This window comes from Diceros bicornis, chromosome 31 (assembly GCF_020826845.1).
Source record: "Diceros bicornis minor isolate mBicDic1 chromosome 31, mDicBic1.mat.cur, whole genome shotgun sequence".
Taxonomy (NCBI): domain Eukaryota; kingdom Metazoa; phylum Chordata; class Mammalia; order Perissodactyla; family Rhinocerotidae; genus Diceros; species Diceros bicornis.
The window spans coordinates 10,355,526-10,371,292 of NC_080770.1; the positions used below are offsets into that span (position 1 = coordinate 10,355,526).

The window sequence follows — 15,767 nt, forward strand, 5'->3', positions numbered from 1 at the left end:
TTTTGATCCATATCTGTTGAGCCTTCACTCTTCCTCCCATCCACCTACCTACAGTGCACCAAGAACTCAGTACCAAGATGAAGGAAGAAAGTATTATATTTTGGTACAAAAACAGCTGTAGGAAGAGAGGTGGAGGAGGCCTGTCATCATGTTTCCCTCCTGGAGGGAAAACTGAGGCTCCCAGCACAAACATGGCCATGTGGGGGCAAGAGATTGCAGGCACTTGGGCGCAGTCTTTGGCTGCAGGAAGCACTCTTGGGTTACTCTTCAGGAACGCCAGAGGCGTGGCCCAACCAGAGCATCTGTCTCAGAGCTCCACTCAGGGTCCCCCCTCTCCAGAGGCCGGTACGGGGTGGTTTCAGACTTACACTGTGCGACCTGGAGCACCAAGACCACACACCAAAATACCAGATTCACCCAAGAAGAGGTCTGTGGGAGACAGGAACAGGAGTGTGAGAAGTGGGGCCATCTCAAATCCAATTCCACCCACATACTGCTCTGACTGCCATCAGGCTGACAAGCCCTTCAGCTCCTCTCAGCCTCTCACTGGTTGGCCAAGCTCAGAGTACACTGTTGAGCTCCCTTATGCTTATGATACATATATGAATCTGTATCCCTGGTTCTCCACCCAGTCTTTTATATCCCAGGACCTCACTTCAGCATTGTGTAGGTTGGAGTAAAACTGCAGAGCGCTTCCAGGGGGAGTCCAAGGAATTTTCTGGGCTTCAGAGCAGCTGTGAGGTCAAAGAGACAGTTGTAAGAAATGGGGGGGGGGGTATACCTGAAACACACCTGTGCCCAGGTGCCCTTTGAGATGAGAACTAATGGGGATAAAAAGGGAGTTATAGGATCCTCTCTACAGAGGGATGGTAGTTGGCCCCAGCCAGGCTTCCCTCCCTCTCCCATTACCTATATGTAACGTTCAGGGAGATGATGGATTTGCAGAGAGAACTGGTGCCAAATCGAAGGATACAGGCAGACACTAAGACCAGGAAGATGGCTACAGCTGAGATAGCCAGTGCAATGCGGAGCCCTATCGGGCCTCTAGGAGGAGAGAACAAGCCTTGTGGTTAAGATGGGACTCCTCCCACCTCAGCCCCTGGCCCTCGGAGTGGGGCAGTCACCTGTGGGAGTCCTCGATGCAGCTGCTGTAGACCCAGAAGAGCAGAAGCAGTAGACAGTAGAGGGCCAGGAGGCCAGAGGCCCCAGCCACAAAGTAGCAGAGGGATGGGGCCGAGGGTCGGGATAAGGCCAGGGAGGAGCCATTCTTGGTGGCCACACCATACAGGGGACAGCTGCCACTGAAGGAGCCCTGTGGAGAGAAGCTGCTGAGTCCTAGATTTCAGGTTAATGCCTCTGGATGCAGGCTCCTGGCAGGTGTTACAGGTAACCTAGGCCAGGGCTATCCCAGGAAGTTATTCGTGCACTGTCAGTTCCTGTTTCTGGGCCAGTAGATAACACAGAGGGCCTGCTGGGGCAATCAAACCTGCTGTGGCTAAAAGGATCAGGAAATAGGTAGTGGTTATACAAGGAGCTCCAGAGATGCCCCACAAGTTCTGGTCTCCCCTTTGTGCAGAAATCCTAGAGCAAAACCAGAACTTGTGTAACCTTCAACAACTATTTCCAGTGTTTTCTAATCTGTAAAACAGGCATAAGAGTGCCTACTTTATAGGGATTAAACAATCTTACTTATTAACAAGATTGCATGGCTGGGGTAAACGATGTAAATTATTGGCTTTTGCTTTACATAAGCGTTTTCTACATCGCTATTTTGTCACTGTGTTGCCATCATGTAGTAGCTTGATCATCTCCACTACACTGTTTTATTTCTTGGCGTAGCTCAGCACAACAGTGTCTGATCTAAAGGAAAAAGAGGGCCTGGGCCGATTTCTGTTTCAGAACCAGGGGAAGCCACCACCAGACCGGGCTGTGTCTGGTGCTGTAAGACACTCCTGAGAACTCGTCCCTTTGGCGAAGGAATGACTTTCAAGTATGACCTGGGCGGACGGAGCCACAGAGCGCGATTAGCGCCGATGCACCTCGGCCGCGGATTCGGCCTCACCCGACCCACCGGCTCCGCGGAGCAGCGCGCCGACACCCAGCCGGCCGAGAAAGCAGTGGTCTCTGTGTGTCAGGGTGGCCGCCCCCCACCGCCCCGCCTGCCCCCGCGGCGGCCCCACCCCGCAGCCGCACCTGCGTCAGGGTCAGCGCCGCGGCCGCCACGGCTCCGCACAGGAAGGCGGCCGCGAAAAGCACGAGCTCGACGCGCTGCAACCAGGGCAGCGCCATGGCGCCCTCGCCCCCAGAAAGCGCCGTCGCGGGAGCCAACCGCCCAGACCCCGCCTCCTCCGGCGCGACAACGAGCGCGGAGACGTCACTTCCGGGCGCGGGTTTATTCACAGGGGTGGGGCGGGCGCCGCCTCAGAGCGGCAGGTACAGCGAGTAGTCCGAGAGCGCCCAGCGGCGAGCCGGGCGGCTGGTGCGGCCGATCATGGGCAGCTTCTGCACGTAGCGGGAGGCGGGGCTGGGCCCGTACGGCGCGGGGAAGGCAGTCTGGAAGAGGCGCCCGCGGCACCGCCTGCCGGCCTGCCGCCCGGCGATGATGAACCGGAAATGGGGGGCGCCGCGCGGGGCGAAACGGCTCTTCTGGAAGACGTCGCGGGTGCCGGCGCCCGGGCCCTGCTGCCGGGGCGCCCCCCGCGGCCGGTGCACGCGCGGCAGCGGCCTGCTCTCGGAAGCGGCGGGCGCAGAGGCCGACGCGGGGCCGCCGCCCCGGGGGCTCTCGTCGCCCTGCGGGCTGACCATGGCGCTGGCTGTCAGCTGCGGCATCTTCCGCACCGAGTCCTGGGCGGCCGCCGGCTCCTTCTTGTCCCCGGGCGGCCGCGGGGCCGTGGGCGCGGGCTGCCCCGTGCCGAAGCGGGTGGCCAGGCTGTCACCGAAGAAGGCATAGAGCTCCCGGTAGATGTCCGCCAGGGTCACTGAAGGTGAAGGATCCTCCGGCCCCGCGCCTCCTGGCGGCAGCGGGAGGCCAGACCCAAAGCCTGGCTCTGCGCTGCCCCCGGAGGGAGACTCCTGCAGGAGAAGGCTGTCCCAAGGCAGGTCGTCCGGGCGCCGGCACACCCTGCCGCCTGGACCACCCTTGTTGGGCTCTGCTGCCTGGGCCTTCATCTTCAGCAGTCGCTCTACGGCCACCTGTAAGAGCAGAGGGACGAGGACAGGCAAGAACTAGGAGGACCCTGGGCCCATCAAGTATTCCAAAGGAAGCCAGCTGAGTTGCTGAGCTCCTGCAGGGAAGGGAGGCTGGAAGGGGCTGGCACTCACCAGAATGGCTCCATAGACTTTGTGCCCATCTGCTTTAACCTGGGCATTAGATACCGAATAATCATCTAGCACAGCCTGCAGATTTGTCCAGTAGGTGGAGAGGTGTGGGTAAAGGACTCGTTCTACTGCCTGGAAAGGAGAGAAGGCATGCAATAAGCACCTCTTTGTTGCTTACTGCCTCTCAAGTACCCTTTCCCAAGTAAGACCTACTTTTATCTCTGATACTGGACAAGGCTCAATCCTCCTAAATTCCCTGACTGGCATATTCAGCCAAGGTTTATGGAACCTACTGTATGCCCAAGCCTTCACTAAGCCCAGGAATAAAGACTGGGTATAAAGACAAACAAATAATATAAAGTGACCCCACTATCACTGACATAAGTGCCAAGGGCTAAGAGGTTATAAGTACGTAATGCCCATTGTTACAACAGAGAAATTTAGTTTGCCAACTGCTACCCTATAAAATTAATAGGCAAGTACTGTCCTCTCTTTTTTGTGTGTGTGACGAAGATCAGCCCTGAGCTAACATCTGTGCTAATCCTCCTCTTTTTTTTGCTGAGGAAGACCGGCTCTGAGCTAACATCTATTGCCAATCCTCCTCCTTCCCCCCGCCCCCCCAAAGCCCCAGTAGATAGTTGTATGTCATAGTTGCACATCCTTCTAGTTGCTGTATGTGGGACACGGCCTCAGCATGGCCGGAGAAGCAGTGCATCGGTGCGCGCCTGGGATCCAAACCTGGGCCGCCAGTAGCAGAGCGCACGCACTTAACCGCTAAGCCACCGGGCCAGCCCAAGTACTATCCTCTCTCAGATGTAAACTGGGACTCAGTTCAAACCACCTGCACAAAAACAACTGATCAGAGACCTGGGCTCTGATACAGAATTTTTAATCCTGTGATTAATTTGGGGGAAAGCAATTAAGACTCACAGAGGAGGTGGCATTGTGATGGGCTTTGATGGATAAGAGTTCTTTAGTTAGTCATCCATAGCCCGAGGATTTGAAACTGTTGACAAAACTGACAAATTCCTAGAAAAATATATCTTACTGCTGACTCAAGAAGAAATATGGAAGCTTGAATAATTCTGTAACTATGAAACATATTGAAACAGTAGTTAAAAATCTAACCACAAAACACTATACCAAAATTTACCAAGACAGTCTATGGACACTCAAGGAAAGGAGTATCTCAATCATAAAAACAAATATGAAAAAGAAATACTACCTCCCTACCTCATTCTTTGAGGCCAATATAACCCTGATACTAAGACCACAAAACGACAATACATGAGAGGAAACTTATGATTGATTTCACTCATGAATACAAATAAATCTTTTAAAAATTTAGTAAATCCAACAGTATAAAAAAAGTATACATAAAGTAGTACATATAAAACAGTATATAAAAATGGATTATATTCCAATAAAAGTTTTGGATTTTTTTAAAAATCATACTGTGACCAAATTGAGTTTATCCTAGAAATGCAAAGATGGTTTAATATTACAAAATCTATATATTCAGTTAATCACATAAAAGCAGAAAAACCTTATGATCAATTCAAAAGATACAGAAAAAGCATTTGATAAAAGTTCAACATAATAATAAAACTAAGAATATACAGTAATTTTCTTAATTTAAGAAAGGTTATCTGTAAACAAACAAAGTAAACATCAGCCTAAACAGGAAAGGTTATTAGTGCTTTTTTTTTTTTTTTCCCCCTGAGGAAGTTTCACCCTGAGCTAATATCCGCTGCCAATCTTCCTCTTTTTGTATGTGAGCCACTACCACAGCATGGTCACTGACAGACAAGTGGTATAGGCCCATGCCTGGGAACTGAAACTGGGCCACTGAAGTGGAGTGTGCCCAACTTAACTACTAGGTCACCGGGGCTGGCTGAGCACTTCTTTTAAAATTGGAAATGAGGCAAGGATGCCTATTATCCTCATATGTAAAATGATATTAGTGGTCCTAGCAATAAAATAATAAAAAGAATAGCAAGAATCTAGGAATAAATTTAATAAAGTGTGTAGGTTCTCTTCAGGGAAAATTATGAAAGGATCCTGAAAGACAGTGAAAGATCTAAAAAAATGAAGAGAGATGACATGTTTGTGGACAAGAAGACTTACTATAATTAATGATGTCAGTTCTCTCCAAAACTGATCTAATAGTCAATATAATTCCCATAAAAATCTCAATAGCAGCAAACAGAATTTATTCTAGGTAGGGGCTGGCCCGGTGGTGCAGTGGTTAAGTGCACGTGCTCTGCTTTGGCGGCCTGGGGTTCGCAGGTTTGGATCCCCGGCGCCCACCTGACGCACTGCTTGGCAAGCCATGCTGTGGCAGCATCCCATATAAAGCAGAGGAAGATGGGCACAGAGGTTAGTCCAGGGCCAATCTTCCTCAAGAAAAAAGAGGAGGATTGGGGGGCCGGCCCCCTGGCTTAGCGGTTAAGTGCACGCGCTCCACTGCTGGCGGCCCGGGGTTCAGATCCTGGGCACGCACGGATGCACCACTTCTCTGACCATGCTGAGGCCGCGTCCCACATACAGCAACTAGAAGGATGTGCAGCTATGACATACAACTATTTACTGGGGCTTTGGGGGGAAAAAAATAAAATAAATAAAATTTAAAAAAAAACCCAAAACTTGTGCTTCTTCTGAAAAAAAAAAGAGGAGGATTGGCATCGGACGTTAGCTCAAGGCTGATCTTCCTCACAAAAAAAAATTTATTCTAGGTAGGCAAAAGGGGTTCAGCAGAAAAATCCATTCATACAATATGTCATGTTAACAGAACTAAGGTGCATAATCATTTGATAATCTCTACAGATGCTAAAAAGTATCTGACAAAGCTCAATATCTATTCATGTTTAAAATATTCACTACAAGAGAAATTGAGGGACAGTTCCTTAACATGATAAAACAGAATGGGCAGGAACTTATGAAATGGGGGTATGTTATTATCTGCCATGCAGGAGTTTTTAAAGGATAATATATTTATATACAGAAAGTGAGGCTATCACTGAGCCTGGCCTAAGGCAAGAACCCAATACATGGTAGCAGCAAGCATATAGTGTTTTTATCCAAAAAGCCACACAAATACTATTTTTCTAACTATAAATGGCAGCTCTTGTGGCTCTGTCTGTGAGAAAGGCCAGGGTCCTCACCTTCCAGCCAAGGGCATGCAGCCCCACTACAGCCCCGTAGTGAGAGCAGAGAGGCCGCACAGGGTCTGCCAAGACCTTCTGCAGGGAGAGCAGGATCTGCTGATAGAGGCCACTTACAAGGTCCCCATGAGTCCTGTGGGAGCAACATTCAGTCAGAGGGGAACGAGGCACAGCACTGCCCAAGTGGACTCAAGTCACGGCACGGAGAAAAGAGTCCTCGTTTAGCACACTGGGCAAAGTGATGAGGTGGCTAGGGGAGACTGGCCAGGGACCTGAGGGCTGAAAGACCAAACCCTTGGCGTGTTTGTCATCCAGTGTGACACAGCACACAGCACACCAACTGGGAAACTCTAAGGAAACAGGCTCCCATGGCCTGAAAGCCAGAAGTTCCACCCCATCTCCCTACTCCAACCCACTCAGCCCTGCAGCTGTCCCACCCTTTATTCAACTCTGGGCCCAGTGGCTACCAGAAGATGTGGCTGAGCAGGAGAGCAGCGCCATCCCGCAGCGTCCAGTGGTCATTCAGGGGGTTGATGGAGGCAGCCAGTGGCTCCAGGACGCAGTAGAGGACACTGCCCACCAGGGAGCGGACATAGGGCCCCAGGCAGAGGTGTGGGTTCCGAACCAGGCTCCGTGCCACTTGCAAGAGCCGGTGCAGCTGCTCTAGGTCATGGCTTACAGATTTCACCTGTTGGCAGAAGAGGGCATCTCAGGGGGACAAGATGGTGCAGGCAGCAGCCTGCTGTTCTGATGGCACCTGCCGTGAGCCCTATATGTGGCTGGGTCATCTCTTCCTTACAAAACACTCTCCCCTGCCCCAGCCTGGTCACTTACCCCACTGACCACATAAACAAAGTAAGGCAGGAGAGCTGCGATCTTGGAGTTAGTCTGCAAGTCCTGGAGAGCAATCTGAAAAGGAAGGAGCCAGAATGCACTGGATCCACCAGCGCCAAGTATAAACCGACATTTTTTTTTTTTTTTTTTTTATTGATATTTTAATGGTTTCTAACATTGTGAAATTTTGGGTTGTACATTTTTGTTTGTCCATCACCCCATATATGACTCCCTTCACCCCTTGTGCCCACCCCCCACCCCCACTTCCCGGGTAACCACAGTCCAGTTTTCTCTGTCCATGTGTTGTAAACCGACATTTTTTAAAAGGACAGGTTAGCACTTACATACTAAAATTTTAAATGTTCATACTCTTTGATTCTGCAATTCTAATTCTATAAACTTAATCCACTATAAAAGAAACCCACTCAAACAGAGCACTGTCTCTAATAATAAAAAATAGAAAACAGGGCTGGCCCCGTGGCTTAGTGGTTAAGTGCGCGTGCTTCGCTGCTGGCGGCCCGGGTTCGGATCCCGGGCGCGCACTGACGCACCGCTTCTCCGGCCATGCTGAGGCCGCGTCCCACATACAGCAACTAGAAGGATGTGCAGCTGTGACATACAACTATCTACTGGGGCTTTGCGGGGGGAAAAAAATAGAAAACAACCTAAATGTCCAACGTATTTTTTTTTTTTTTTTTGTGAGGAGATCAGCCCTGAGCTAACATCCGCCAATCCTCCTCTTTTTTTGCTGAGGAAGACGGCCCTGGGCTAACATCGGTGCCCATCTTCCTCCACTTTATATGGGACGCCGCCACAGCATGGCTTACCAAGCAGTACTTCGGTGCGCGCCCGGGATCCGAACCAGCGAACCCCGGGCCGCCGCAGCGGAGCGCGCGCACTTAACCGCTTGCGCCACCGGGCCGGCCCCAATGTCCAACGTATTTTTAACTGAGAAAAGCAGTTGTTCTAAAACCAGATGTTTAGTATACTACCACTTTGGTTTATATAGAGTAATCATAGTTTATACATAGAAAAAAAGGTGAGTGGGTGGTGCTACAGACTTTTACTTACTTTCTACTTTGTATGTTTTTGTATTACAGTACTTCTATAATAAACATATGCTGGTATTACTTTTATAAGAAGAAAAAATAGAGACAGTAAACGAGTACAACCATCATAGCCCTGAACCTCTACTACCTGTGCCCTCCAAACTCCTCTGGATAAAGATCCTAAGCTTAGGCACAGTGAAAGCAGACAGCAGGCTAGTGAGGAAGGAGCTCGGCTTCCAGGCTCCCCATCCAGCTACCTGCACTGTGCCTGGGGAACAGGAGCCAAGTTTCTAAGGCAGAAATGTGTGGTAACAACATTCCTCATTTTTCAAGGGAAATCACAGCCGCCGCCAGACCTGACAACCTGGAGGATGTAAAACCCTCAACCTGACCTGGCTCCCTCTACTTCCTCTTTTCCTCTCCCTCGCAAGTCCAGGCAAACAAAGGCTGCAATCTGCATGCCCCACTTGGCCCCAGGTCAACAGACATCCCAAAGAGCGGGCTCTGGAATTAAGGTGTGGGGAGGCTGACCACCTGAGCCCCCTAAACGGCCCTGCTGAGCAGCCCATTCCCTAAGGAACAAGAGTTCCTATTAGAGCAGGAAGGGTAGTCAGTGCTGGAGGAGGCCAGCCTCAGAGCACCCCCCACCACCCGGAGAGCCCTTCCACCCACACCAGTCAGTGTGGCGAGGCCAGGAAGTAGGCATCTGAAAGAATTTCATGGGAATTTGAAAGTTGGACTTTGCGCCCAATTCAGGCTCACTCGCTCACCTTCATCAGCTGTGGATCATCCCCCAGCACAGCTCGAGTCACTTGCTGGTAGTACTTGAGAAGATCATCAGTCAGGGAAGACACAGCACTAGGCACTGCGAGAGAATGGGCAGAAGGTGGTCAGGGTGGAGAGCCCGGCCCTCTCCTGGCCTCCCCAGCCTGCTCCCCGACAACCACCATCCCCACACCCCTCACAAGGAGCCCGTTCAGACGAGACTCTCAGAGCACAGAGCTGCAAGCCCCTCTGCGCAGTCTGCTCAGCCCTGACCTTGCAGGCTCTCCACACCTCTGTGCTCTGCACGCTGCCTCCCACCCTTCCTCTGCCAGGCAGATTTCTGCCCAGTCCTCAAGCCCCAAGTTCACAAGCCTCAGGCTCTGTGAAGCTCTGCTCAGCAGACCCTGGAAGTGAGACATCTCCCCTCAGGGACCCTAGGGTGCTGCCCAGGCTTCTGTGCCAGCATCCGACACACAGCATCATGATTGGTTACAGGTTTAGGCTCCCATCTCCAACTCTGAGCCCTCTGGGCAGCGACCAGTGTCCACTCAGAACAAGGCATTGGTAAATACTTGTCAGAGGGGACTCAGAGGTGGAGAGGCACCACCCTCAGCTCCACAGGGATGAAAGTCCAACCAGAGGGTACGTTCCCCACACTCCCCCTTACCCGATCCTTGAGGTGCCAGGTTCCCTTTGCCATCTAGGTAGGAGACATGAACTAGAACCAGAGCAGAGAAATGAGTCACCCTGTGGTTTTGCCCCTTGTAGCACCACCCACTCCTCCAAGTTCCGTCCCATCCACAAGCCAGCTCATCACCACTCTTCTGACAGCCCAGCTCCTGTCCCCAATCCATGCAGGACCCCGGCAGTCACCTCTCACAGCCGTCTCGGCACAGCCTTTGGGGATGTTGGTGGCCAGGGCCAGCTCCACCAGGTTGATTTCTCGATCCTCAGGGAAGTAGAGCTCACCCTCCCGCGCAGGGCGCAGGGGCAGCACCTCCTGGGATCCGTAACCACACACAGCCTGAGCAAAGAGAGGATCGGAGGGCAGGCTGAATCCAGGGAGGGAAGAGGCACTCTACCAACCAGGGCAGGGAGCCTGTGTTTGAGAGAAGTCCAGAAGAATAGAACATGGTCCCTCCTCACAGATCTGTGGGGACTCTGAGCCCCACCCCCAGGCTGTTGGTCCTCCTTCTCACACTTTGAAAACACCACTTTCTTCTAAACATGACCTTCTTCCCTCCACGCCCTGCCCCGGAACAACTATTCTAACATCCCCATTTGCATTCAAGGGCCCTCCCTCACCCAGAATGCCCTCTCTTTTCCTCTCTGCTTCGTTTAACCCAAGCCTCCCTTGAAGGCCCAGCTCAAATCCCATCTTTCCAAGAAGACTTCCCTAACTTCCCGGCCCCTGCGGCCTCCTCTCCCACTTTTCTGAACTCACAGCCCTGGGGGCTGGGCCTGGCACCCGGCACCTGTCCTGCGCTTGCTGTGAGCTTCCCTCGTGTGTGCATTTGGTCTTCGTGTCTCACTATGCTGCCAGGCCTGAGCTGGGCAAGGAGGTGGGCTCACGCCAGCTGAGCCCTCTGCAGCCTGCACCCCACTCACCTCCACACTGCTCCATCTGAGGGCCCTGTTGAAATCCTCGACAGTCAGCTTCCGCCGTTTGGTGTGTTTCATGAATTGAGAACTATTCTGGGAGGAGAGGAATAGAGTCAGGAGACAGGGAGCAGGGAGTGTGGGGCCCCCAGTGAAGACAGGCAGCCTGGGGAGGAGGCAAAAAGGATACCAGACCAGCGACCAGAAAGCCTCGATTCCAGCTCTGCTCTTATGCAAAACCTCCCCTAATGTCACGTTAACTCTCTGTGCCTCAGTTTCTCACCTGCAGCATGTGAATATGAACCTGTCTGGCCTGCCGAGGAGCGTATGGGAAGACGCTCAGTTGGCTAGAAGAGGAGCTCTAGAAAGGGCAGGGACTGCCTCCACTGCATTCCCTCAAAGCACAGAGCAGAGGTGCCCCACACATACTTGCTGAATAAAACCCTGTGGGGGAGGGGTCAAAGGGAGATTGAATAAGGAGAGTTGGGGGGAGGGCTGGGAGTGGGGGAGCATACCTGGGTGGCCTCTCTGAGACGGTAGCACACGTCCTCTGCAAGCAGGGCTGCCACCTCATCGCTCAGCTCCAGGCCCGTGCTCTCCGCCATGAGTCGGACTGATTCCCGAGGGATCTCCACAAACCGCCGCTCTTCTCGCTCCGACATGGCCCCGATGGAGCTGGGAGTGGAGATGGAAGGTTTGCAAAGCCACTCCAGTCTCCCTCAGAGCCCAGGAGGCGCTCTAAACCAGTCTTGCTGCTCTTGCTCCAGAATCCCCAAACAAGGAGTCACAGAGGCTCTGAGTCCAGGTGAGGAAACTCAGGCTCAGAGCAAGAAACGGGCTTGAGCTGGGCCAGAAGGCAGACAACACTGATGCCTAAGAAAGTGCCTGGCTTTGGGGTTCACAGAACTGGGTCCCAGCCCTGCCCTACCACTTCCTATGTGAATTTGGCCAAGACCTTCACCAGTCTGAGCCCTGGTGTCCTAAACTGAAAAACAGAGGCAATAATCCCTGCCCTCCCTAACTCACAGGGTTGCTATGACGATAAAATGAGATGATGTATGACAAAGTCAGCGACTAGAACGCTACACAAATGGAAGATGTTATCATCGTTAATTATAAACAGAAATATCACATCTTCTTCCTTCTGATTCTTGCTACAACCACTATCTACTAAACCTTGATGAAAACACTACTTTTATCCTGACATTCCCTTGCTCAAAAATCTTCAATACTTCTCCACTGCTTATAAGAGGAAAGTCTAAACTCCCTAGCTTGACATTCTGTGTTTGGTCCCAAATCCCCACAGCCGGTACAAGCTGATCCCTCCTCCTAGTAAGACCTGCCCACTGTATTCCAGCCTGCCTTGTGCCCCACCACCACTGCTCAGGCTGCTCTGTCTCCCCCTCTACTCCAAACCCCCACTCCCTCTTCTTTGTGAAGGCAAATCAAGTCTCTTGAGATCTTTCTGTTCCATATGCCGCCTGGGACTGTGAGACTTTTAGTAATTGGGCTTTTTGCCCATGTGTCTGATCTTCGTCAGTTTGGCTCTAAGGCCTAAAAGCAGGAATCTGCTCTCCTGTTCACAGGATATGACAGAATAAGAACCCAACAAAAACAGTAGCTGATGACTGACCCCAAAAAACACACACCATGATTAGAAGGTAGGCCTACGTGGGTCAAAGCGAAGCATCAGCACCATGGGCAGCAAGCCCCAGTTCCATGGTGACCCACCCTGGCGGTGCCACTACTCCTCTCTGGAAGGGCTCACTGGGTCACCAGTGACCTCCAGGTGCCTAAATCCAATGGGCATCCTACCTGGGCTCTATGCAACACTTCTCTCAATGGCTCCCTATTGCCTTTGGAATAAGGAACAAACCCATACCACGGCTCCAAGGCCCTGCACATGCACCTACGTGCAACACCTCTTTCCGCTCTCTCGTGTTCTGCATTCCCGCCAGTGGCCTCTTTTCATTTCCTCAAAAACACCTTATTCCAGGATGTTCATACACTCTGTTTCCTCTACTTGAAATGCTCTCCACCTCCACCCCCAATCCCTTTGCCTAGTGAACTCCTAGTCTCTCCTTCAGATCTCAGTTCAAATACCACTTGCTCAGAGAAGTCTTCTCAAACCCCCACAATGTGCCAGTACTTTGCCTTCAGAGCAGTTATCAGTTTGTAATTACATACTTGTGTAACTTTGTTATTATCACCTACCTCCCCACTAGATTGTAAGCTCCATGCTGGCAAGAATCATGCCTGTTTGCCCACCTTTGCATCCCCAGCGTCCCACACAGTGTCAGCACAAAATACGCCCTCAATAAACACTTGCTGGAAAAACGAATAAAGAATAGCTATTTTTCTAAGCATACATTATGCCTGAGCCACAGAGCTAAGTGCTTTATATGGTTTATCCCTCATTTTATCCTCATTAACAATGAGCCCGGGGCCGGCCCCGTGGCTTAGCAGTTAAGTGCGCGTGCTCCGCTGCTGGCAGACCGGGTTCGGATCCCCGGCGCGCACCGACGCACCACTTCTCCGGCCATGCTGAGGCCGCGTCCCACATACAGCAACTAGAAGGATGTGCAACTATGACATACAACGATCTATTGGGGCTTTGGGGGAAAAAAATAAATAAAATTATAAAAAAAAAAAAAATGAGCCCAGCTATTATGTATTATGTCTATTTCACAGCCAAAGAAATCAAAGCTCAGAGAGGTTAAACGTTAAACGACTTGTTCAAAAACATCAAGCGAGCACTAAGTACGGAGGAGGGATTCAAACTCTTGGTCCTGATCAGCAGGAGCGGGCTGTGTGGGCAACAAGGCTGGGATTCCCGGCGCGAAGACTTGGCGTTAGAGACCCGCCAATGGATACTTAAGCTTCTGTTTCCCTATCTGTAAAATGGGAGGACGAAGTCCTGCCCACGCGGAAGGCGCGGACGGAGTTTCCGTATTATCTGCCCATATGAAGGCCCACGAAGTCCGGGGTCTGACCAAGGTCTCCCGCTCATCAACCTCCTCTCCACCGCATCCTCAGCCACCAGCCACACTGGTAAGGAGGCATGGGAACTGACCTCTACAGGCTTCCGTCCTGCGCATCCTCCCACCCAGCCTCGCTCATCCCAGATCCAGAGGTGGTGGGTGGGGTGGAGGAGGTCAGGGGTTAGCGAACTTGTGTCACGTGGGCAGCGAAGGGGGCGGGCCCCCCAGCGGAGCGGGCTCCAAGGCCGGTGAGTGCGCAGCCCGGAGTGGGACGGAAGGAGGTCCTTGGCCCTGTGAGGGCCTGCTCACCTGGGGGCTCCGGCACGGCGAGAGCGGCTACTGAGACGGCGGCGGCGACCTCGGCGACGGCGCCCACTCACCCAGCTCACACTAATTCCCTCTCTCGGCGCCCAGGCCCTGCCTTCCACGAGCACAGCCAATCGGTGGGCGCCTTGCGAAGCTCCCGCCCCCCAGGAAGTTTCCCGCCACGCGATTGGCCACCGGGAAGGTGCTGTGACAGCGCCTGGGCGGCGGTGGTCACGTGGTGCCGAAGAGTCGCGCTTCTTAAAGCCGCAGCTCTTGGGAGTTTTGCGAGCGGGTGTGTATGGGTTGGTGTGCTTTTTAATAACCATGTTCTCAAGGAAAGCGTCCCCAGTCCCTTGGTCTTGTCTGCTCCTGAGTTTCCAGCACGTGCATTTACGCAACGGCAGCGAAGCTTTAGATTTTGGTGTCTGGCTCAGTTTTCCTGCCCGCTTGGTGAGACTCAATTTACCTCTCCAACATCACCTGCCACCTTCCCCTTCCCGAGTGCTGGACCCCCGGAAGGTATGCTCTGCGGGCAGAAGGGTCTTCTCACTGGGCCAGACCCACGTGCAAGCTCCAGACTCCAGGACTCTGCTCATTCGGGCACCCCTACTTCGTGTCTTCCCCGTTGTGTCAATAAGCCAAGTGGAAGACGTCACCTGCCTCGGAGACTTCCTTGACTGTTTTACACGCACTTTCCCGGATTTGAGCAGTTCTCAACTGAGAAGCAAGTGGGCTTCGTGAGTAAAGGATGGTATTTGGAGTCAGACCAACCTGGGTTCAAATTCTGACACTGCTTGTGGGCAAATTACCTAACCACGTTTTCCCCCATCTCCAAGGTAAGATTACCCACTTCATAGGGTTACTGTAGGTTACATGAGATAATGTCTTTGAAAGCACTTGGCAGAGTTGGTAGCAGAACTTTCTTTCACTCACACATCACAAGGAAGGCAGTGAATTCATTCCTTTATGTTCATCCAAGATGGGGCAGTTTGCAATGGGCTATTCATTATAGAAAAGAGCTTTCTGCAGGAGAACACAAATGTACACATCCTCGCCCTTCCTCCCTCTGGGGTTTAGATGCTGCTGCCTTTAGAAAAGAAGATCCCCTGAGATCAGCGCTGGGAAAGCCAGATGGATGGGACCAGGGTTGCCATGGCAACACCACCTAAGCAGACTATGACCCTGCTGAGTCTCTTTCATTCATCATCAGAATGACATTTGGAGTAGTGTCAGTACTGTGCTTGAATACTGGAGTGTCTGCCCACCTGTGCATGAAGGGAAGGAGAGAGCTCCTCTAAGGTTGACTCGGAGATCACCTCAGCAGGATCTGGGCTGCTGGCAGGTCTCCTTGCTAAGGTGTTATTGGTCTGGACAGCCATTGGCAACCTTGACGGCATGAGACAATGGAGGAAGGCAGGCCCAGGGGCCTGTGGGGTGTAGTGAAATTGTATAACGCTAACTGAGGCTCATATGCCCCCAACTTGAGTGGAGGCAGGGACCTGGGAAACCAATAGTGAGACCCACATGGACACATGTGAGAGAAAGATGGCTCCTACTCACTCCCCAGCCACCCAGTGCCTGACAAGAAGAGCTATGATGGCTTTGGAGTCAGACTGCCAATTTAAAAAAAAAAAAGCAAAGCTCCACTACTCACTAGCTGTGTGACCGTAGGCAGGTTAGTTCATCTCGCTGACCTTTTTGTTTCTTTTTGTGAGAAAGATCAGCCCAGAGTTAACATCTATGCCAATCCA

At 52.0% G+C, this 15,767-nt stretch overlaps 2 protein-coding genes across 4 annotated transcripts; both read right to left on the reverse strand.

The window, feature by feature from the left end:
• Positions 1–78: 78 nt before the first annotated feature.
• On the reverse strand, positions 79–2,318 carry TMEM179B (transmembrane protein 179B). Its single transcript, XM_058526649.1, has 5 exons — positions 2,194–2,318; positions 1,125–1,312; positions 910–1,044; positions 656–734; positions 79–429 (listed from the first exon to the last, which is right to left on the reverse strand). Exons 1-5 carry the CDS (start codon positions 2,287–2,289, stop codon positions 268–270), a joined length of 660 nt encoding a protein of 219 aa, XP_058382632.1. The 5' UTR covers positions 2,290–2,318; the 3' UTR covers positions 79–267.
• Positions 2,319–2,362: 44 nt separating this feature from the next.
• Positions 2,363–14,100, reverse strand: TAF6L (TATA-box binding protein associated factor 6 like). Of its 3 annotated transcripts, none has more exons than XM_058526625.1 (11): positions 12,944–13,020; positions 11,245–11,404; positions 10,739–10,825; positions 10,004–10,154; positions 9,798–9,848; positions 9,136–9,230; positions 7,317–7,391; positions 6,950–7,170; positions 6,483–6,615; positions 3,322–3,450; positions 2,363–3,192 (listed from the first exon to the last, which is right to left on the reverse strand). In XM_058526625.1, exons 1-11 carry the CDS (start codon positions 13,003–13,005, stop codon positions 2,422–2,424), a joined length of 1,935 nt encoding a protein of 644 aa, XP_058382608.1. In that variant the 5' UTR covers positions 13,006–13,020; the 3' UTR covers positions 2,363–2,421. The 3 variants fall into 3 exon arrangements, with proteins under 3 accessions (XP_058382608.1, XP_058382607.1, XP_058382609.1); XM_058526624.1 differs by lacking the exon at positions 12,944–13,020 and adding an exon at positions 14,020–14,100 and having other exon boundaries at positions 2,364–3,192; XM_058526626.1 differs by lacking the exon at positions 12,944–13,020 and adding an exon at positions 13,803–13,876 and having other exon boundaries at positions 2,364–3,192.
• Positions 14,101–15,767: the final 1,667 nt, after the last annotated feature.

Excerpts from the sequence above, each read along its gene's own strand:
- TMEM179B (XM_058526649.1), bottom strand. The coding sequence starts at position 2,289 with ATGGCGCTGCCCTGGTTGCAGCGCGTCGAGCTCGTGCTTTTCGCGGCC. Across the intron at positions 735-909 it reads TCCCTGAACGTTACATATAG|CTGCTCTGAAGCCCAGAAAA; the intron begins GTAATGGGAGAG and ends TTGACCTCACAG. Across the intron at positions 430-655 it reads CCAACCTACACAATGCTGAA|ACCTCTTCTTGGGTGAATCT; the intron begins GTGAGGTCCTGG and ends TGTCTCCCACAG.
- TAF6L (XM_058526625.1), bottom strand. The coding sequence starts at position 13,005 with ATGCAAAGGTGGGCAAACAGGCATGATTCTTGCCAGCATGGAGCTTAC. Across the intron at positions 11,405-12,943 it reads GCTTACAATCTAGTGGGGAG|CTCCATCGGGGCCATGTCGG; the intron begins GTAGGTGATAAT and ends CTCCACTCCCAG. Across the intron at positions 10,155-10,738 it reads TCAGATGGAGCAGTGTGGAG|GCTGTGTGTGGTTACGGATC; the intron begins GTGAGTGGGGTG and ends CTCTTTGCTCAG.